At 42.8% G+C, this 23837-nt stretch overlaps 2 protein-coding genes across 2 annotated transcripts in view; both read right to left on the reverse strand.

Annotated features, from left to right (window-relative positions):
- LOC122939925 (zinc finger protein 501-like) overlaps positions 1-23837 on the reverse strand; it is a 551407-nt gene that overhangs the window by 501987 nt on the left and 25583 nt on the right. The gene's annotated exons all lie outside the window — the stretch shown is intronic.
- Positions 8734-23837, reverse strand: part of LOC122941939 (oocyte zinc finger protein XlCOF6-like) — a 52382-nt gene continuing 37278 nt past the window's right edge. Inside the window, exons 2-4 of the mRNA XM_044299437.1 lie at positions 15174-15238; positions 13115-13169; positions 8734-10954 (exon numbers count right to left, since the gene is read on the reverse strand). Coding sequence (XP_044155372.1) covers positions 9492-10954; positions 13115-13169; positions 15174-15238 — 1583 coding nt within the window. The 3' untranslated portion in view covers positions 8734-9491. The remainder of the gene's footprint in view (positions 10955-13114; positions 13170-15173; positions 15239-23837) is intronic.

Consider the following 23837-nt stretch of genomic DNA (forward strand, 5'->3'; position numbering starts at 1 on the left):
AGCTGTCTCTGTGTGATGTGTATGTAGCGGAGCTCTCTGTGTGACGTGTATGTAGCGGAGCTGTCTCTGTGTGACGTGTATGTAGCAGAGCTGTGTCTGTTTGATGTGTATGTAGCGGAGCTGTCTCTGTGTGACGTGTATGTAGTGGAGCTGTCTCTGTGTGATGTGTATGTAGCAGAGCTGTCTCTGTGTGACGTGTATGTAGCGGAGCTGTCTCTGTGTGATGTGTATGTAGCGGAGCTGTCTCTGTGTGACGTGTATGTAGCGGAGCTGTCTCTGTGTGATGTGTATGTAGCAGAGCTGTCTCTGTGTGATGTGTATGTAGCAGAGCTTTCTCTGTGTGATGTGTATGTCTCGGAGCTGTCTCTGTGTGATGTGTATGTAGCAGAGCTGTCTCTGTGTGATGTGTATGTAGCGGAGCTGTCTCTGTGTGATGTGTATGTAGTAGAGCTGTCTCTGTGTGATGTGTATGTAGCAGAGCTGTCTCTGTGTGATGTGTATGTAGCAGAGCTGTCTCTATGTGATGTGTATGTAGCAGAGCTGTCTCTGTGTGATGTGTATGTAGCAGAGCTGTCTCTGTGTGATGTGTATGTAGCGGAGATGTCTCTGTGTGATGTGTATGTAGCGGAGCTGTCTCTGTGTGATGTGTATGTAGCAGAGCTGTGTCTGTGTGATGTGTATGTAGCAGAGCTGTCTCTGTGTGATGTGTATGTAGCAGAGCTGTCTCTGTGTGATGTGTATGTAGCAGAGCTGTCTCTGTGTGATGTGTATGTAGCAGAGCTGTCTCTGTGATGTGTATGTAGCAGAGCTGTGTCTGTGTGATGTGTATGTAGCAGAGCTGTCTCTGTGTGATGTGTATGTAGCGGAGCTGTCTCTGTGTGACGTGTATGTAGTGGAGCTGTCTCTGTGTGATGTGTATGTAGCAGAGCTGTCTCTGTGTGATGTGTATGTAGCGGAGATGTCTCTGTGTGATGTGTATGTAGCGGAGCTGTCTCTGTGTGATGTGTATGTAGCAGAGATGTCTGTGTGATGTGTATGTAGCGGAGCTGTCTCTCTGTGTGATCTGTATGTAGGGGAGCTGTCTCTGTGTGATGTGTATGTAGAGGAGCTGTCTCTGTGTGATGTGTATGTAGCAGAGCTGTCTCTGTGTGATGTGTATGTAGAGGAGCTGTCTCTGTGATGTGTATGTAGCGGAGCTGTCTCTGTGTGATGTGTATGTAGCAGAGCTGTCTCTGTGTGATGTGTATGTAGCGGAGCTGTCTCTGTGTGATGTGTATGTAGCAGAGCTGTCTCTGTGTGACGTGTATGTAGCAGAGCTGTCTCTGTGTGATGTGTATGTAGCGGAGCTGTCTCTGTGTGATGTGTATGTAGCAGAGCTGTCTCTGTGTGATGTGTATGTAGCAGAGCTGTCTCTGTGTGATGTGTATGTTGCAGAGCTGTCTCTGTGTGATGTGTATGTAGCGGAGATGTCTCTGTGTGATGTGTATGTAGCAGAGCTGTCTCTGTGTGATGTGTATGTAGCAGAGCTGTCTCTGTGTGACATGTATGTAGCGGAGATGTCTCTGTGTGATGTGTATGTAGCGGAGCTGTCTCTGTGTGATGTGTATGTAGCAGAGCTGTCTCTGTGTGACGTGTATGTAGCGGAGATGTCTCTGTGTGATGTGTATGTAGAGGAGCTGTCTCTGTGTGATGTGTATGTAGCAGAGCTGTCTCTGTGTGATGTGTATGTAGCGGAGCTGTCTCTGTGTGATGTGTATGTAGCAGAGCTGTCTCTGTGTGACGTGTATGTAGCGGAGCTGTCTCTGTGTGACGTGTATGTAGCGGAGCTGTCTCTGTGTGATGTGTATGTAGCAGAGCTGTCTCTGTGTGACGTGTATGTAGCGGAGCTGTCTCTGTGTGACGTGTATGTAGCGGAGATGTCTCTGTGTGATGTGTATGTAGAGGAGCTGTCTCTGTGTGATGTGTATGTAGCAGAGCTGTCTCTGTGTGATGTGTATGTAGCAGAGCTGTGTGTGTGTAATGTCCATGTTAGACTGGGTTCACACTGTGCTGTAGCCCCACGCTGGGCTTTCCACCGGAAACATACTATGTAAAATCCATTCACTTCAATGGGACAAATGGAGTCTATAGGATTCATATTTACTGGCCGTTCACGTCTCCCCTGTTTGATATACTATATTCTAACGCTGTGTTCTGTCTGGGGAAAAAGCCCAAAATGAACGGCAAAGTCCTTTAGACTCCGTTTGTCCTGTTGAAGTGACTGGCTCTGACGCTGTATAGTTACCTCTGAATACTGTTTTACTTTTTTTAAAATCTGTTTTTATTAACATTTTCGAAATCACATGAGCAGCAGCCAATCAGATGTACAATAACATGAGCAGCAGCCAATCAGATGTACAATAACATGAGCAGCAGCCAATCAGATGTACAATAACATGAGCAGCAGCCAATCAGATGTACAATAACATGAGCAGCAGCCAATCACCCCCCCTTTCCGTATAATTAAAAAATAATAAACATCTTGGGTATCACCGCGACTGAAAATGACCATACTATTAAAATAGGAAAAACAAATTCCAATACGGTGAAAGGAGTAACGGAAAATAGGGTCAAAATGCCCGATTTGCTTCTCTTACCCCCAAAAATGTAATAAAATGTGATCAAAAAGTCAAGCACACTCCAAAATGGCATCAATTACAAGTACAGATTGTTCCGCAAAAAGTGATCCCCTAAACAGCTCAGTAGACATAAGTATAAAAAAGTTATAGGGGTCAGAATATGGTGATATAAAAAAAGAAACTTTTCTCAAAGTTTACATTGATTTTTACACTATTTAGACATAAAGAACCTATACATATGGGGTATCGTTGTAATCGTACTGACCCAGAGCAATGAAGGGCATGGGTCAGTTTTGCCGTAAACAAAATGCTGTGGGAACAAAAAACGGTGGAGGGATTGTGTTTTTTTTTCTAATTCTACCCCATTTGGAATTTTTTTTACCGCTTCCCACAACATTTTATGCTATAATTAATATAGCAAGTACAACTTGTCCCGCTAAAAATAAGCCCTCATTCAGCTATGTGAACAGAAAAATAAAAAAGTTCTGGCTCACGGAATATAGGGAAGAAAAATGAAAACGCAAAAACGAAAAAACCTCTGGTAGTCAAAGGGTTAAACAAAATCCATTAATTGTTGCAGTTTTCGCCATGGCCACTATGCCTAATAATAGGGGCCACTTCTTGGTGTGTACGGATCACTTTACTGCTGTTATCTGCTTATCTGTCATTCTAGTCCTGCCTGTATTGATATCACCTCTGTGTATAGATAAGACAGGATCCACCATTGTCAGAGCTCATCTATTCTTCCCTTTGTACAACGACCTCTGCACCGGTCACAGCATGTCCAGAAAACTCTCTCATAGAAGTCAATGAGGTCCTCTGCTGACCATTGTGTCTATGGACCATGGCGTTGCCATAAAGCAATTTTTTTTGTAATGCTGCGTAAATGCTGTTCAGAAGACCTCAGCCAGGATGGCCGCCCCCATAATCATGTTTAGGGAAGAGGATAAAAAAAATCTGCAACCAGAAAATAAAATTCAGATCAGATAAAAGGATCAGCAGATACAATTTTTGGGGACACATTTCCTTAAAAATAACACAAAACCTGTTTCTACTCCCCAAAAAGGGAGAATTTTTGGACCTCTTGTTAAAACAAACCGTTGTATTTTCTGACACCACCATGTGTATATAAACCCCGTCAAACATCTGCCACCAAAACGAGATCATTTTCGGACCATTTTAATTTTAAGCAGTGTTTTTTAACACCCGGCTTCCATCCGTTTGCTCATAGCACTTACGTGCGTATTTTTCGCCCTATAAGACGCACTGGCCCATAAGACACACCTAGGTTTTTGAAGGGGTGCTTTTGGTGGGTTTGGAACTAATGGTGGTCTGTGGATGGCACTATTACTGGGGATCTGTGGATGGAACTGTTATGGGGGATCTGTGAAGGACACTGTTATGGGGGATCTGTGAAGGACACTGTTATGGGGGATCTGTGAAGGACACTGTTATGGGGGGATCTGGGGATGGCACTGTTATGGGGAATCTGTGGATGACACTGTTATGGGGGATCTTTGGATGGCACTGTTATGAGGGATCTGTGGATGACACTGTTATGGGGGATCTGTGGATGGCACTGTTATGGGGGATCTGTGGATGACACTGTTATGGGGGATCTTTGGATGGCACTGTTATGGGGGATCTGTGGATGACACTGTTATGGGGGATCTGTGGATGACACTGTTATGGGGGATCTGGGGATGGCACTGTTATGGGGGATCTGGGGATGACGCACTGTACATTTTTTTTTTTTTTTTTTTTAGGAAATGTACTTATTTCTAGCCCGACAGAAATGCTCAAGAGGCAGAAGCCAGTTTTCCCCATGTTAGGAAAAAAATAAATACTTCCTGACTCAAAACACGGCAATCGGATAAATCAATGGATGAGCAAAGTCTTTCCAGTTATCTACATAATCTAACTTGTAAAATGACATCCCCTATAACATTGTCAATAACGTCTATAGTCTCATTTCTCTCTCCTCGGATGTCCTCTTGTCGTTGGTACAGTCCTGGGTAGACCTCTGTATTGAAGTTTCTTTTACTTTCCTGTGGAGGACTGGTAGGATTTGCTCACAGAAGGTTCTCCTGAGGTAATATGCATCTAAAATACTATATGTGCTTGGTGTTCATTGTAGCCAAGGACTTTAGAGTTGGTTTTCATAACCACGTGTAACCACGCCTTCTTCCAGCAACAAACTTGTGCAACCTATCATCAGCCATGGTGCAGCCAGACGTAGACATGGAAAATTCGATAAAGGAGGTACTGTTGGCCTGGCCCTTTTGAAGAACCTCACATCTTCCTGTTGAGCTTCATTCCTCAAAAAATTTAAATAAAATAATAATAAATTTCACCTCATTCAACGCCTGTCACTTCCTGTTGGCACATGAAAGCGTCAACCATGATTGGTGTACATTCTCTTAAAGGGAACCTGTCATGTGGATATTTGATTATAATCTAACTAATTATATACAATCATTAACTACTAAAAAGTACCTTAGATGTATTCACTTACTGGTGTGACAGATGTTACCTCATAATATACACACAAATATGCCGCATGCTAATGAGCTGATTTGAGTCCAGCGTGAGGTCATTGAGTCCAGCGTATATTTAATTCAGAGCTATAGCCACTCCCCTGCCCACCTGCTGCTGATTCATATGGAAAATAACTGTCAATCAGCAGCAGATGGGTGGAGAGAGTCAGGAGCTCATGAATATTCAGGACTCATCATTATCAGCTGGAGCTTTTCAATACAAGATGTTGGTAGATTGACTGGGTCAATTAAAGAAAGTGACCCAGCATTTTGCTAAGAGAATCAGTCACTTATTTATGTTGCCCTTAGTTAGGACACCATAAAACTGGTGACAGGTTCCCTTTAAGGCCCTCTTACACAACCCAAATGTCTGACAGATTATTGGGGACGAACATTTTGTACATTCTCAAAGTGTGTAAAGGTGAGGAAAATCACCTGATGAACGAGCGAAATGCTCGTTTCATTGGGTGAAACAAATAATCATGAAGACACCTAAATCATTGTTTGTGGGCAGATCATGCAGTCTAAACAGAAACACAAGCAACGGCATTAGTGATCGCTCATCTCATCCCTATACAGTGTAGGAAATTGCTGCAGGTAAATGTAGCTTTCTCCTCCACTGATGAGCAGGCAGGTTTTGGGAAGAAACGCTTCTTTCCTGACAATCGCCTGCTTCATCGCACCATGGAAACCAACCGTTACACCTCCTTTGCTTGACAGTCACCCGGATAAAGGAATAAGGTCCCATTTAACTTTGTCTATTTTAGATTAGTTTTAGTAGTCTGTGTAATAAAACTCCTTGTAATGTACCGATCCCCCAGGAGGAGCAGTCCCCCCCTGCACCGACAATTGGGGGGGACTCCACTTGGAACTTCACTCTAGGTAGGATGTAAGTATTGATTTGCCCTATCTCTTGTACACCCTGAGGTGTCAGTGATGTATTATAACGTGGTAGACAGCCATGTGTTATAGCATGATTGACCGGATCCCTACCCCATATTGCATATTTAAGGCTAGTGATGTTTATTTACTTTTTATTATTCTGTATGTATGTGATGTGTGTGCTATCTTATAGTTAATAACACTTAGTAAATATATTTATTCACTTAGCCTGCGTGAGCTTATTCATTCTCAAATCATCAAATTCACATTAAAACATGTGCCTGTCTTGAAATAGCAGGTTTCAGAAGTGAGTAATGAATACACTTGTGTGAAATTGGCATATGATGGAGTTTCAGTGAGGCTCAGTGGTCAGAGATACCAGACAGGAAGTGTCACTGTCCCTCCAGTGACAGAGGTTAGAGGATCTGAGAGACTGGCTGCACATTAGGTCATCTGACAGCCTATCTGTTTTAACTTTTTGCACTGTTGTTGGTAATGACCACACCTCTTGTCTCGCTGTAGCTTGTGTTTGTTACTGCTCCTCTATTTAGTCTGGACTCACACTTTATACCATGCGGTTGATATTCTCTGCCTGGAGTTGGAAGAGCTGGTGTGTGGTCCTCATCTGAGTTCCTGCTCATCCATTTTCTATTGAAGATAAGTGTACTTCTCTTTGTATTTTGTCGTACTCAATTGCTTGTTGTTTACTAGGCCTCTGGGAGACGCTGGTTCGTTCATCTGGGAAGGAACCAGTAGTCTCAGACCCTGTCACTACTCCTAGGGATTTTCAGGGTTACTAGGGCCTAGGTTTACGGTGTATTAATATTCCCACCTTCAGGGTCTATTTAAACTGACAGGAGTCAGGGCTAGGTTTAGGGTATCCTTAGGTGGTCACCATTTTCCTTTCCCTGGCCTTAAGGCCTAGTTTATGGTCGTTTTCCTTCTGTTGTCATTCTGGTGTTCCTCCCCTCCCTCTACACTGTGACAGGAAGATAGTTTTGTTCCCTTTACTATTGTCATTAGAAGAATATTTGCCTGAGATGTATATTTCCCATTTTTAATTGCTGTTACTTCATTTGGCTTGTTCTCTTGATTTCTTTGGGGCATTCAGGATCTTGGAGTTTTGTCTTGGATCTTGTCTTCAGTTGTAGCTGTAAAAAGTAAAATGTCATTTGAGTAGATCTAATATTAATCAGCAGGGGAAAGAGGCCAGTGGTTAGGTTAAAGGCTTTGTCTTTATTGATTATTTGCCCAATTTGCTTTTATCGGGAATACTTGACTTTGGGACCTTCGGAGCCAACACCCCTGCTGGATAGATGGGTTTTTATACACATACCAACTTATTCTCATTTTTCGTAAATGTTTAGATGCAGTGGGTCCAAAATATAGTTCTCACTGCTAAATCAACTCATCCAGGTCAGGTTATCTCACCTTTTGAGGCAAGTTTGGTTTATGATTGCATTTTACTCTTTTTTGGCTAAAAATCACATATTCCATTGGCCTTTATTAAAAATATTGAGTCATTCTGTCACAAAGGGTTAAAGTTTTTTCTAACTGTGTGACTGGTACTTTCACTTTACCTTTGTGCTGGCCATCTAATAAACCTTCTCTATAAACTACTAAGAGGTCATAAACACTTATTTAAGCTGCATTCTTATCAGTAAGATAAGAACTGAGCTACAATGAGTGTTTATAATGTCAGAGATAAGGAGTCTGTCAGCTTCCCAACGGACAGAAAATCCACATGCTGCTACTAGAGAATCTCAGCTCTGTACAAATAAAAGGATTCTATATTTTTAATAAAGACCAATTGAAAAAAAGATTTTTAGCTCAAAATAAGTACAATGCAAAAATAAAACAAAAAGCCCCCAAAGGTGTACATAGCCTTGAGACACGGCCATATTTCACCTTAAGGACCAGGCCATTTTTTTTCAAATCTGACCAGTGTCACTTTATATGTGAATAACTTTAAAATGCTTTTACTTATCCAGGCCATCCTGAGTTTGTTTTTTCGTCACATATTGTACTTCATGACACTGGTAACATGGAGTAAAAATGTTTTTACCAAAAATGAGGAAACATTTGTAAATTTCCAAGTTTCAATTTCTTTACTTCTATAATACATAGTAATACCTCCAAAAATAGTTATTACTTTACATTCCCCATATGTCTACTTCATGTTAGGATCATTTTGGGAATAAAATTTTATTTTTTGGGGACGTTACAAGGCTTAGAAGTTTAGAAGCAAATCTTGAAATTTTTCAGAAATTTTCAAAAACCCACTTTTTAAGGACCAGTTCAGGTCTGAAGTCACTTTGTGAGGCTTACATAACTACACCATTCAAGGTATTCAAAACTGATACAAATGTATGTGACTTTTACAAATGTCATTAACCCTTTAGGTGTTTCACAAGAGTTAATGTCAAATGGAGATAACATTTCTGAATTTCCATTCGAATCCATTTTTTCCAGTAACAAAGCAAGGGTTAACAGCCAAACAAAACTCAATATTTATGGCCCTGATTCTGTAGTTTACAGAAACACCCCATACGTGGTCCTAAACTGCTGTACGGGCACACGGCAGGGCACAGAAGGAAAGGAATGCCATACGGTTTTTGGAAGGCAGATTTTGCTGGACTGGTTTTTTGACACCATGTCCCATTTGAAGCCCCCTGATGCACACCTAGAGTAGAAACTCCAAAAAAGTTACCCCATTTTAGAAACTACTCCCCTCAAGGTATACAAAACATATTTTACAAATTAGAGCGGCGGTGATCGGAAGTACCAGGACATCATGACGTACCAGTATGTCATATGTCCCCAATAGGTTAAGTTAAAAAAGATAGGGTGGTAGAAGTATAGTGCTCTATAAGATCTATGTTCAGCCTCATTTGTTGCAGTATAAGTCCATTTATCAGGTAATGCAGGAAGAGTGGATGGTAGCTCAGATTCTGCTTTATGATTAGCTGCTACTGTCACATCTTCCTGTGTGAGGACATCATCGATACAGCAGCAAATAGAGAATGGCAGTATCTGATCAGTCTTGGAATCGGTGCAGTGTGGAAGCAGTAAAGTAAGTAAGGCTATTTACATATATATATTTATATATACACCATGTGGAACCATTTTAAAGATGATTTTTTTTTTCTCTATGTTTGATACATCATTATATTACCTGGGTTCTATTTTCTTTTAAAAGACCTTTTATTGGTAACTGCATACATTTCATAATCATCATTTCGATCTTTTACATGCTTTCCTTTTCCCTTGCATAACTGGTGACTTTAACTGTAATGGTTATACTTTTTTTCCCCTAGTAGTAGTTGTCAATAAAATTAATTAAAAAAATGTAACGGGCTACTTCCCTGATGAGTTCCATGAGATGATGGGATTTAAAACATTTCTCAAATACTGAGGATAAAATGGCTTTTTACCTGTGTGAATTATCTGATGTCTAACAAGATCCCATTTCTGATGAAGGATTTCCTGCATTTAGAATAATGGCTTTATCCTTGTGAAAGCTCTTCTGATGTTTATCAAGATTTGATTTCTGAGTAAAACATTTCCCACATTCTGAACATAAAAATGGCTTCAACCCTGTGTGAATTCTTTGATGAATAATAAGATCTGATTTCTGCTTAAAACATTTCCCACATTCTGAACATGAATATGGTTTCTCCCCTGTGTGAATTCTCTGATGCATAACAAGAGCTGATTTAACACTATAACACTTCCCGCATTCCGAACATGAAAACGGCTTCTCCCCTGAGTGACTTCTCTCATGTTTAGCAAGATTATATTTGTCCATAAAACATTTCTCACATTCTGAACATGAAAACGGCTTCTCCCCTGTGTGAATTCTCTGATGTCTAACAAGTTGTGATTCATAACTATAATGTTTCCCACATTCAGAACATGGAAATGACTTCATCCCTGTGTGATTTCTCTGATGCTTAACAAGATTTGATTTATCTTTAAAACATTTCCCACATTCTGAACATGAAAATGGATTCACCCCCGTGTGAGTTATCTGATGCCTATGAAGTTCTGATTTATTCATATAATTTTTCCCACATTCTGAACATGAAAATGGTTTCTCCCCTGTGTGAACTCTCTGATGTCTCACAAGATCTGATTTATGGATATAATGTTTCCCACATTCTGAACATAAAAATGGCTTCATCCCTATGTGAATTCTCTGATGTTTACTAAGATTTGATTTATCTGTAAAACATTTTCCACATTCTGAACATGGAAATGGCTTCACCCCTGTGTGAAATATCTGATGTCTAACAAGTTTTGATTTAAGGCTATAACGTTTCCCACATTCTGCACATGAATATGGAGTCACCCCTGTGTGAATTCTATGATGTCTATCAAGATCTGATTTACGAATATAATTTTTCCCACATTCTGAACATGAAAATGGCTTCTCCCCTGTGTGACTTAACTGATGTCTAACAAGATCATATTTATGCATGTAATGTTTCCCACATTCTGAACATGAAAACGGCCTTTCCCCTGTATGACGTCTCTGATGTCTAACAAGTTCTGATTTATGGATATAATGTTTCCCACATTCTACACATGAAAATGGTCTCTCCCCTGCGTGAATTCTCTGATGTTTAACAAGACTTTTTTTGAGAGCAAAAGATTTGTCACATTCTGAACATGAAAACAGATTCTCCTCCGTGCAAATGCTCTCGTGGTTATCACCCCTGTTTTGACTTTTGTTTCTCTGTGATGAATCGGATCGGAACAGTTTAAAAGGATCACATGATAGGTCTTTGCTATAAATTATAGAGTGAATATCTGAGATAATCGTATGCGCTTCACAAGTATCTTCTGTGATTCCACGATTATTTGCTTTAGACTGTGAGGATTGAAGATGTCCCTCTGAGCTCGTCAAACAGTCATCTGGCAAGAACAAAACACATTTTATTATTATCAGAACCTTAAAATAAATTCATATTTCATAACATGTCTATATATTAAAATGTATCTATAAACAGCAAAGCATTTAGCAAAATTAAATTATTAACTGACAATGTGATAGCAAAGCATATAAAAAAAAACTAGCAGTAAACCTCAAGCTATTGTCCTGTAGTTTTCCACTTCTGTGCTGAAGCCAACATTTTTATAGGATTGTTTATAGGATTTTCCAGTGAAATGCTCAGTGGAGAACCATAAAGGGATCTGTGAGTCGGTGCTATTAGGTGGTATCCGTCCCACACACTCCCTTATGGCCAGATGCACTTTAGCTCCAAACAGAGCATGCAGGAGGAGAAGAATGGTCATATACAAAGAAGTCATGGCTTTGGAGTGAATGTAAGGCTGGGTTATCACAAGCACAGGCTAGGAGTGGGCAGGGGTGCACCTAGCCTTTCTGCTGCCTGAGGCGAAAACTGAAACGCCCGGCTCAAACACAGTGATAATGATGACACCGGCCTCTGATTGGCTACATGAAGTAGGACTAAAGCCTATTAGAGGAAACGTTGGGCCAGGGAGACATCACTCCCGTGCCCAGTCGCAGCATTCAAATGTATTGCTGAGTACAGTGAAGCAGTTGAATATGTAGAGATGAGCGTTTCCACAATGAAAGAGCTCATTGCTCATGGCCCTTCTGCTGCCCCCCCCCCTTCTTGTCCGTACCTGGTGCTGCCTGAGGTGATCGCCTCACCTGGCCTCACCGGTGGTGCACCCCTGGGAGTGGGTTTAAAAACAGAAATGTGCTTTACGTTGTGTCCTTCACAACACTCACTGAACTTAGTAACATCAACATATTTTGCTAGTTGCATTTCCAAAATCTGATGTAACCCATAGGGAGTATAGTCTGCAAAACTCTTTCTCCTATGATCGACATTATCACTATGATAGTATTCTGGACTAGAGAATTTACCAGAAGGGATTATTCAAGGGAATTTTATTCTGTAATAGAATAGCTTATGGTTTTTTTTAGCAAAAAGGAAAGATAAAACTAGAAATTGCCAGTTCTGTTAAAATCTAGGCAGTGGGGGCAAGAGTAAAGGATAAGCACCCAAAGACCTACCTGTTCACATCACTAAAAATATTAATACAAAACTAATATATGTGCGTGTTAAATTGACGGTTTCATGATGATTGGTAAAGTTTTGTCACAATAGGAAAGGCATAATGATGATTGGCTATTGTTTGCATACGGATTCAGAAAATAAATGGGTCACGAGCCATTAGTTCAGAAAAGATTTTGAGCTGGGACACAAACATAACTGCTTGTGTTGATTTTTTTGTCTCTCACTGAAGAGATTATGATATATTTTCACAAATTGAGCTGCAGGTTTCTACAGATTTAAAGAGGAACTATTCGAACATTTTAGTTGTCAGTAAACATAAATGTGACAGCCAGGGTTATTCACTTCGGAATAAAGATGACTGAGGTGAAATCTAATAACCATAATCTATTTATCCCCAGGACTGTGACTGTGATGAGGGGACATCCTCTGCGTCTGGAGGAAAGAAGGTTTGTACACAAACATAGAAAAGTATTCTTTACGGTAAGAGCAGTGAGACTATGGAGCTCTCTGCCTGAGGAGGTGGTGATGGTGAGTTCACTAAAAGAGTTCAAGAGGGGCCTGGGTGTATTTCTGGAGTGTAATAATATTACAGGCTATAGCTACTAGAGAGGGGTCGTTGATCCAGGGAGTTATTCTGATTGCCTTCCTCTGGATCAACTCTGCAGGATAACAGGCCGGACAGATGTCTTTTTTCAGCCTTACAAACTAAGTTACTATGTTTTCCTAGGTTCCAGTATAACATTATCCCATGCATGCTCAACTTACAGCCCTTCAGCTGTTGTAAAACTACAACTCCCACAATGCCCTGCTGTAGGCTGATCTGGCATGCTGGGAGTTGTAGTTTTGCAACAGCTGGAGGGCCGCAGGTTGAGCATGCCTGCATTATCCCATTCTTATCCATATTTAATTTTGTTGAACATAAAGCTGAACTAACAGAAAACACAAATCTTAAAGAACAATTGTCAGCCAATAAATAAGCAGAATCTGTGAGTCTTCTCTGCTTTATTTAGTGGTCACTACTCACCTGGGCGGATATCTGTAGGAATGTCCTCTATACTCTGCTCATCACCCCTCACATGTGTCTCTGTAACATATATAATGTTCAGATCTTCACCCGGATTCACAAGCTGTGAAAAAAAAAAATCTAAACGTCAGACAGTTGCAGAAGTCAGGTGGAAGGTTTGATGTGACCAAAAAAGATCAGTAATTATCATGACAACCAAACATGACCAGACAGCAGGAGTCATTTGACCCAAATATCTGCAGGTCTACTGTTGGCTCCTTTTTCCAACCAGCAGTCTCTATAACCAGAAATTAGTGAGAAGATCCAGACACCCTGTAATGTCTATGGTCAGCTGTAATCCTGCCATCTCCACCTTTCTTATAATACAAGGATAAAACATATAATACTGGTGGATAAAACAAGACTGAACACAAGATCTTCACAGCCTTCTACAGATCATAGGGGACAATTCATGAGGCCTTATCTCCATCTACCTGATCATCCTGTGGGACATTGTGATGTTCTTCTGACCCATCCTGTGGAAGAAGTGGACTGGGACATCTCTCCGGTGTTCTTCTCTCTACCTTAACTGTAGGAAACACATCCAGTGACTGAATTCATTCCTTACATACAGACAATGAGAGGACGTGTGTATTTAGTCATGTCTATTACCTGGTGATGTAAGGGGCCAATGATCCTCCATCATGACGTCCTTGTACAGATCTTTGTGTCCTTCTAAATACTCCCACTCCTCCATGGAGAAATAGATGGTGACATCCTGACACCTTATAGGAACCTGACAACACAATGATACAGTCATCACCCAGATCCCTTCATAGCGTTACTGTATAATGAATAAAAATATGGGCTGGCTCACAGTATTTTCGCATGAAGTTTTATTAATAACTATACAAACAAACTTTGTGTCATCATATCAGCATATATAAACATGTAAATTACATAAGTATGTGCGGAGCTCACGCACAAACTTGAATAGCTGGAGTACTCCTAAGTATAGGACCAGAGTGGCTATAGTGAGGCTGCAAGGAATGATTACTTAGACCGCTTGAATGTCCAGGACGTGAATCTCGATTGCCAGGCAATTGAGACAAAGTTGTAACACAGTTGCAGCAGCGATTCCAATACGTCCTTGCTGTAATTCTCACAAGAAAGGTTTCTCTGTTCGGGTATCCTGTGATAAATCAGGACCGCTTTTTTTATAAGCAGTGTTCCACTTACTTTTTAGCTGTTAGCTTGCAGCGCAAGACCTCAGACCCGTTCGTTCACTCAGCAGTCCCACGTGTCCAGCCAGGTAGTCGATCGCTGGAAAATGACGTAGGTGCCTGTGGCCGTCAAACACACGGAAGATGGTTAAGCTGAGATGGGCTGGTGGTTAGCTGGGCCTGTCTGGCCGGCAGTAGTGGATACAGCACGGTTCAACCTTAAACTTGTGGTGGTATTAGATATAGCAGCATAAGTTTTAGTCCATTTTGTAGATGGTTGATGAATACAAAAAGCCTTTCAGATGGTTTGTAGCGTCTTCAAATCCTTATAGATGTTGCAAAGGTTGAAGATTAAGGAAAGTCCTTTTCTTGCATATTTGGTAAAAAACTGCACCTATAGCCTTGGTCTCTATACACACTAGACGCGTTTCGGAAACAAGTTCCTTCCTCAGTAGACAATCATAGAATGCTCATGTGCATTCTATGATTGTCTACTGAGGAAGGAACTTGTTTCCGAAACGCGTCTAGTGTGTATAGAGACCAAGGCTATAGGTGCGGTTTTTTACCAAATATGCAAGAAAAGGACTTTCCTTAATCTTCAACCTTTGCAACATCTATAAGGATTTGAAGACGCTACAAACCATCTGAAAGGCTTTTTGTATTCATCAACCATCTACAAAATGGACTAAAACTTATGCTGCTATATCTAATACCACCACAAGTTTAAGGTTGAACCGTGCTGTATCCACTACTGCCGGCCAGACAGGCCCAGCTAACCACCAGCCCAGCTCAGCTTAACCATCTTCCGTGTGTTTGACGGCCACGGGCACCTACGTCATTTTCCAGCGATCGACTACCTGGCTGGACACGTGGGACGCTGAGTGAACGAACGGGTCTGAGGTCTTGCGCTGCAAGCTAACAGCTAAAAAATAAGTGGAACACTGCTTATAAAAAAAGCGGTCCTGATTTATCACAGGATACCCGAACAGAGAAACCTTTCTTGTGAGAATTACAGCAAGGACGTATTGGAATCGCTGCTGCAACTGTGTTACAACTTTGTCTCAATTACCTGGCAATCGAGATTCATGTCCTGGACATTCAAGCGGTCTAAGTAATCATTCCTTGCAGCCTCACTATAGCCACTCTGGTCCTATACTTAGGAGTACTCCAGCTATTCAAGTTTGTTCGTGAGCTCCGCACATACTTATGTAATTTACATGTTTATATATGCTGATATGATGACACAAAGTTTTTTTGTATAGTTATTAATAAAACTTCATGCGAAAATACTGTGAGCCAGCCCATATTTTTATTCATTTATTCCTACTTTTCAGCTGGTAACTGAAGGGCCGAGCTCCAGTAGTTTGCTGGTAGAGCCTTTCTAAATATTTGTTAGGCGTTACTGTATAATGTCCCAGCATTCCCAGCAGTGTCACCTCTCCAGTCAGCAGCTCAATCATCTGGTTGGTGAGTTCTAGGATCTTCTCTCTATTGATTTCCTCATGTATCAGGGGGTGAGGTGGAGGCCTTGTGATTGGGCTCAGGGTTCTTCCCCATCCTTCAGACACAGGGTCCTGACAGCGCCCACTAGAGGTCTTCTTCACTACTGTGTAGTCCTGGTTATGGAGAGACACAGTAATAAATATCACTCCATACATCTCCAGAGTCCCTCACCTCTCCAGTCATGTCCATCTGTTAGTAAAATAGATAAGATGATGTAATGTGACATCATCAGAATCTCTCACCTCTCCAGTAAGCCGGAAGAGGATCTCTAGGGTGAGATTTATTATACTCTCCGCCATCTTGTCCCTGTCCCTATCCATCCTTGACGGGTCAGTCAGGAGAAGGATCTTATATAGAAGATATCCACTGAGCGGATCCTATATTGAAGGAACCTGAATGGAGAGAAGATGAGACGATGGAAAATCCTGCAAAATCCCAATTTAAGATACAATGACTGGAGATAATAAGGGGACACATCGGAGGAGATGTGTAGATATTGTATTGTAATTTCTCTTCTCCTACAGTTCTTGGTGCAGTATAGGAGTAATGGGGAGAGTTATCCACCTGCACCAGAACTGTGGTATAAAAAAATTGCAATTTTTAAAAAATTCACAATTTCTACCACTTTTATAAATAGTGGGCAGATCATATGTGTGTAAGGAAGCAGGGTCACTATGGTCCCACACATTTATCATCTATACCATCCCCTGCCTGGTGTGGACTTCAGGTTCTGGTGTATGGACTCTCCGACCGCCCCCCTACTCTATTTCCCCCCCCCTCCTGATATACCTTTTTCTAACTGCTCCTCCCGTTTCCAGTTCCAGACTCTGCCTCCTGCAGACTGTGATTAGTGGAGCCACAGATTGACACGACCTGGCGGACAACAGGGGAAACACCAAAAATAATAGAGTAAATCAATACTTTATATCTCCCCCAATACGGTTCTATTAAAATATATGACTAGTTACACAGCAGCATACGGCGATAGTGACGGAAAAATCTAATAGTTGGAATTTAGCAGCAAAAATATCTTTTTTAGGGAAAAAAAACGTATTATTGTGCAAAATGAATAAAACATTAAAACCTCCAGTACTTAAACGTAACACATCTATTATCTGTCACCGTGACTGCGGAAATATAAAGTGTAAGAAATAATCAAGGAATTGCTGTTTTTTACCATTTCCCCAGCAAAACTTAATAAAAGTTTATCAGTAAGTTATAAGTGACCCAAAATGTAGCTGATTATAATTAGAGATGAAATTCGTTCAATCTTCATTTACTGGTAAAAGGTGAATTGCGTTATGGAATCGGTTACCACGGACCATAACTCAATTCTATGACGAAATGCATAACGGAACACTCCCCTGCATAGCGGAAACGGGACGGATCCGTTATGCAGGCCATAGACTTCTATTATGACGGAGTGAATAACGGAATGCCTCTGAAGGCATTCCGTTATGCATTCCGTCATAAAATTGCGTTATGGTCCGTGGTAACCGATTCCATAACGCAATTCACCTTTTACCAGTAAACAAAGATTGAACGAATTTCAAAATGTGACATTCGCTCATTTCGAATTATATCCACAATTCGTACAACCTTATATGGTTTCTGTACAGGAGGAATAAATAAAGTTATAGCTCTTAGAATGCAATAAAAAACAAAACAAAAGTAAGCTTGGTCATTAAACCACCAGTCCTGAAGGGGTTAATGACCCCCCTCCCCCAGTAATCCTGACAGACAATGGCGGTGACTGTACACATACCTCCACCTTGCACCGCTGGACACTACATCTATGGGGGAGGGAGGAGACTAGTGGGCTAAAGGACCTTTCATGATGTCATGACCATGTGACCATGTGTAGGAGGAGTCAGGCTCCAGGCTGTGCTGCTGGAAGAGGTGAAGGACCTGTGATGATGTCATGACCATGTGATCATGTGTGGGAGGAGTCAGGCTCCAGTCTCTGCTGCTGGAGAAGATAAAGGACCTGCAATGATCTCATGTCCATGTGATTATGAGTAGACTGAGTCAGGGGATCACATGACCAGGTGCTGCTATGCTGGTTGCCATCCGTGCTGGATGACCTGAAGTTTGTGTGGCATCCGGGTGTAATTACAATGTGTATGTGTATGTGTATGTGTAGATGATCTACTAGTTGAGGAAATAGCTAAAATGACATTGAAGGGGGAAGTTATCATCATGGGAGACTTCAATCTTCCAGATGTAAACTGGAAAACCAAAATAGCTAGTTCTGCCAGGAGTACAGATATTCTGAATTCCCTACTGGGATTATCTCTACAGCAAGTAGTGGATGAGCCAACCCGGAAGGAGGCCATTTTAGATTTAGTATTCACAAATGGGAATTTGGTATCTGATATTACTGTAGGGGAAAGCTTGGGATCTAGTGATCACCAGTCAGTGTGGTTTACTATAAGTACAAGTGACTGAGTCACACCACACAAAAACAAAAATTTTAGATTTTAGAAAAACTAACTTTTCTAAAATTAGATTAGTGGTATACGGGTCCCTATCAGATTGGAACAGTTTCATTGGAGTCCAGGAGAAATGGGACTACTTAAAAGTGGCACTATTGAAGGCAACAGATAATTGCATTAGGCTTGTCAGTAAAAGCAAAAAAAGGAAGAGACCAATGTGGTACTCAGCAGAAGTGGCCAAAATCATTAAAAACAAAAAGATAGCATTTAGGAATTATAAAAAAAAAAAAAACGAGGATGACAGGCAAATTTATAAGATTAGGCAGAGAGAGGCCAAACAAGTTATAAGAGCTTCTAAAGCACAGGCAGAAGAGAAATTAGCTCAGTCAGGGAAAAAAGGCGATGAGACATTCTTCAGATACATAAATGAAAAAAGGAAACTAAAACAAGGAATTACCAAATTAAAAACTAAAGAAGGAAGGTATATAGAAGAAGATAAAGAACTAGCTGGCTGCCTCAATGAATACTTCTGTTCAGTTTTTACAAAGGAAAATGAAGGAGAAGGACCTCAGTTAGGAAGGAAGACTAATGAATCTTTTGATGCATGTGTCTTTACAGAGGAAGAGGTTCTAAGTCAACTGTCTAAAATTAATACAAATAAGTCACAGGGGCCTGATGGGATACACCCAAAGCTATTAAAAGAGCTCAGCGGTGAACTAGCAAAACCATTAACAGATTTATTTAACCAATCACTGGCAACAGGAGTCGCCCCAGAAGATTGGAAATGAGCAAATGTTGTGCCCATTCATAAGAATGGAAGTAGGGAGGAATTAGGCAACTATAGGCCAGTAAGCCTGGCATCAATAGAGGGGAAATTAATGGAAACCATACTTAAGGAGAGGATTGTGGAACATCTAAAATCCCATGGATTGAAAGATGAAAAACAGCATGGGTTTACTTCAGGGAGATCATGTCAAACTCAGGCTACTTTCACACTTGCGCTCGTCGGTCCGCTCGTGAGCTCCCTTTGAAGGAGCTCACGAGCGGACCCGAACGCCTCCGTCCAGCCCTGATGCAGTCTGAATGGAGCGGATCCGCTCCGCTCGCCTCCGCACGGCCAGGCGGACAGCTGAACGCTGCTTGCAGCGTTCAGCTGTCCGCCTGGCCGTGCGGAGGCGAGCGGATCCGTTCAGACTTACAATGTAAGTCAATGGGAACGGATCCGCTTGAAGATGACACCATATGGCTCAATCTTCAAGCGGATCCGTCCCCCATTGACTTTACATTGAAAGTCTGAACGGATCCGCTCAGGCTACTTTCAGACTTAGAAATTTTTCTAAGTTATTAATGCAGACGGATCCGTACTGAACGGAGCCTCCGTCTGCATTAATATGATCGGATCCGTTCAGAACGGATCCGATCAAGCGCAAGTGTGAAAGTAGCCTAATCTTATTGATTTTTTTGATTGGGTGACTAAAATAATAGATGGCGGAGGTGCAGTAGACATCGCTTATCTAGACTTTAGTAAGGCTTTTGATACTGTCCCACACAGAAGGCTTATCAATAAATTGCAGTCTTTGGGCTTAGACTCCCATATTGTTGAATGGATTAGGCAGTGGCTGAGGGACAGACAACAGAGGGTTGTAGTCAATGGAGTATATTCAGACCAAGGTCTTGTTACCAGTGGGGTACCTCAGGGATCTGTTCCGGGGCCCATATTGTTTAATATCTTTATCAGCGAAATTGCAGAAGGCCTCAATGGTAAGGTGTGTCTTTTTGCTGATGACACAAAGATTTGTAACAGGGTTGATGTTCCTGGAGGAATACACCAAATGTAAAAGGACTTAGGAAAATTAGATGAATGGTCAAAAATCTGGCAACTAAAATTTAATGTTGATAAGTGCAAGATAATGCACCTGGGATGTAAAAACCCAAGAGCAGAATATAAAATCAGTGATACAGTCCTAACCTCAGTATCTGAGGAAAGGGACTTAGGGATCATTATTTCAGAAGACTTAAAGGTAGGCAGACAATGTCATAGAGCAGCAGGAAATGCTAGCAGAATGCTTGGGTGTATAGGGAGAGGCATTACCAGTAGAAAGAGGGAGGTGCTCATGCCGCTCTACAGAGCACTAGTGAGACCTCATTTGGAGTATTGTGCGCAGTACTGGAGACCATATCTCCAGAAGGATATTGATACTTTGGAGACAGCTCAGAGAAGAGCTACTAAACTGGTCCATGGATTGCAGGATAAAACTTACCAGGAAAGATTAAAGGACCTTAACATGTAGAGCTTGGAAGAAAGAAGAGACAGAGGGGATATGAGAGAAACTTTTAAATACATAAAGGGAATCAACAAGGTAAAAGAGGAGAGAATATTTAAAAGAAGAAAAACTGCTACAAGAGGACATAGTTTTAAATTAGAGGGGCAAAGGTTTAAAAGTAATATCAGGAAGTATTACTTTACTGAGAGGGTAGTGGATGCATGGAATAGCCTTCCTGCAGAAGTGGTAGCTGCAAATACAGTGGAGGAGTTTAAGCATGCATGGGATAGGCATAAGGCCATCCTTCATATAAGATAGGGCCAGGGGCTATCCATAGTATTCAGTATATTGGGCAGACTAGATGGGCCAAATGGTTCTTATCTGCCGACACATTCTATGTTTCTATGTAGCGGAACTGTCTCTGTGTGACGTGTATGTAGCGGAGCAGTCTCTGTGTGATGTGTATGTAGCGGAGCTGTCTCTGTGTGACGTGTATGTAGCGGAGCTGCCTCTGTGTGACGTGTATGTAGCGGAGCTGTCTCTGTGTGATGTGTATGTAGCAGAGCTGTCTCTGTGTGACATGTATGTAGAGGAGCTGTCTCTGTGTGATGTGTATGTAGCGGAGCTGTCTCTGTGTGATGTGTATGTAGCGGTGCTGTCGCTGTGTGATGTGTATGTAGCAGAGCTGTCTCTGTGTGATGTGTATGTAGCGGAGCTATCTCTGTGTGATGTGTATGTAGTGTACAGGAGCGAAATGCCCGTCACTACAGAAGGGTCACTTGGGTATTGTCGTTCCCCCTGTATTTAAGGGGAGGTTGGTATAAAACATCTTATAATGTCATGCTATGTATTTTCCTGTTACTGTGAAACGTGCATATGCAGGCCGGCTAGGGTGTCATTCCAGCTCTGAGTCACTAGAGGGAGCTAGGGAACCCTAGGTTATATAAGGCCCAGTCAGGAAGTAGTAGCAGGAGACAGACAGTGGGAGCAGAGGTCAGAAATGATCCTGTGTCTGAGTGAAGGCCAGGCTATGGGCCTGTGAGAGCATAGCAGGCCTGAAGCCTGCCGACTAGGAGAGGGTAGTAAAGGCCCTGTAACCGGGTTCCGGATCCCAGGAAAAGGTTCCCCTCCTGAGTCATCATCCGTTCAGATGAAACAGCATAAGTAAGCCATCAGCCAAGACACAGAATACCACAGAGGCCGATCAGATAAAGCAAGAGGTACTCAAGATAACAGAGGAGGTACTAGATAAGGACAGCTTCAAGGGTACGCCAGATAAAGGGCATTAGACCTTGGAGAGAAAGTCACATGTGTCAGGACCAGTCAGGAATAGTGTGCAAGCCGCCTGTACTGCATCTCCTGCAATCAACACTCTGTATTATACATTGCTAAGACCGGCCATCCTGTAATTCCAAGAACCACCTGTATTCTTATAGAAAACCAACTGTCTTTCATGGAACGGCGCTTCCAACTGCGTCCATGTATTATTATCGCTGATATTCAGTAAAGTTCCAGTTTTTGTTGGCTACCCTATGCTTGCTTCATTCTTTTATAACATCATACACGGCGTGTCACCGTTTAATTGACACTGGCGTCACGAACTCTTTAACTACCTGCCTGTTCCAGCATTTGCCCCGATTGGAAGACGACAGTGGATCCCAGGTTAGTGGTCAATCTGCACTACAAAGCCCAGCATACACTACTGACCCCCTGGGACACTGCATCGCTCTTTTTGGCGTCACGAACAGGATCCGCATACTTCTGAAGTGCAGAGAAGTGTGAACTGTGTGCTTTAAATATTCCACCACTGTATTACAAAGACTGCAACCTTTATTCCTAACTTGTGGATTACAATTGTGCCTGGGAGGAATCAGAGACGCTGTACTGTGTTGCGCTACCCCCAGAGAGAAAATCGCATTTGTGGACTGTGTTTTATTGGACTTTTCATCATCCTGCTTGCTGTCAGTGAATTGCGGCATCAGGACCCTTAAAATGGCCGCCGACGCCATGAGGCTTTTTACTGCGCCATCAGGATGTGCAGAGGCGCGAAGATTTGGCGCCGAAACCTTCCCAGAAGAAGGAGGAGACGATTGCCCTGGAGCGCCACCCACCTTGAGGAGTGATGACGTGGCTGAGTTCCTTGGTGAGTTACGCCTGGGAGGCGGGCCTCAGATTGAGGTAGACCGGCCCCGTGTGTGGGAGGAGTCAGTGTCGACTCTGCAGCCAGTGAGTGAAGAGATGGCGTACGCGGAAGAGCCGGAGTTCGATACCACGTGCACCGAGGCCTCGTGCGAGTGGGGCGCCACTCCTCCGGACTTTCCTGAGTTGGGGCCATGGGACCCTCTAGCCTGGACGGCCACCCCCTGGGCCCAGGCCATGGACTTAAGTATCACCCGACCTGAGTCCCCACCGATCCGTCGCCGGCACGCAGAATGGCCGGCTATTATGGAGGAGTTGAGAGCCGCGGTGGCGAAAAAGAACACCAGCCGGAAAAAGCGGTTTGAAGAGATGGCCAAGTCCATACAAGGAGACTCCTTTCCGGGTAAGCCCCAGCTAGAAAGGCGCCGCGGGATCGTGGTGTCCTTTGATAAGGAAAAAGGCTACGGGTTTATCCAGGAGTTGGGGACTGGCCGGGACTTCTATGTAAACCGGCGATCGGTGAAGCGGCACTACCTCCCGGAGCATCTCCATAATCTGACTATGGGAGAGATCGTAGAGTATACCCCCGCCGAAAGTCTAAGGGGCCCCTACGCTACCGCAGTGACTCGCCCGAAGGCGCCGGCTGAGAACTGGGACTCTGAGAAAGAGAGGACAGAGCCAGTTGAGACAGAGAGAGAACACGTGGAACAGGCCCGAACCACCCATCTGCATGGCCAGGCGTACCTCAGTCCCGACGTTTTCTGGGAGCCCATCGTGCTGCAGGGGCTGGAAGAGCGATATCCCCCTCCGGATGCAGTGAGACGGGAGGAAGAGAAGGAGCGGCAAGACAGCTGCCGGCGGGCAGAGGAATGTGTTGAGGCCCGGCGTCAAGTAGCAGCTGCCATCGTTACCCCAGCGGTCACAGCCCCTGAACCTCCGATAGCCCCGCTCACCTGCACGAAAGCTGAACTAGAGGCCCTGCGCAAGAGGGTGTATTGGGTGGCGGACCTCGGCTGCGCAGGAGGCGTGCGGTGGTTCCCGTTTCCTAGGACGGATGCCGAAATGGAGGCCGTGAAAGACAAGCCTCCCCCTCTAAAGATTGTCAGGGGTGACGGTTTCCAAATGTGGCCGGCCTTGCCAGAACAATTGCTGCAGGTTCCCTACGTCGACTCGTCATCCG

The sequence above is a fragment of the Bufo gargarizans genome, chromosome 6 (genome assembly GCF_014858855.1).
Source record: "Bufo gargarizans isolate SCDJY-AF-19 chromosome 6, ASM1485885v1, whole genome shotgun sequence".
NCBI classification, from domain to species: Eukaryota; Metazoa; Chordata; class Amphibia; order Anura; family Bufonidae; genus Bufo; species Bufo gargarizans.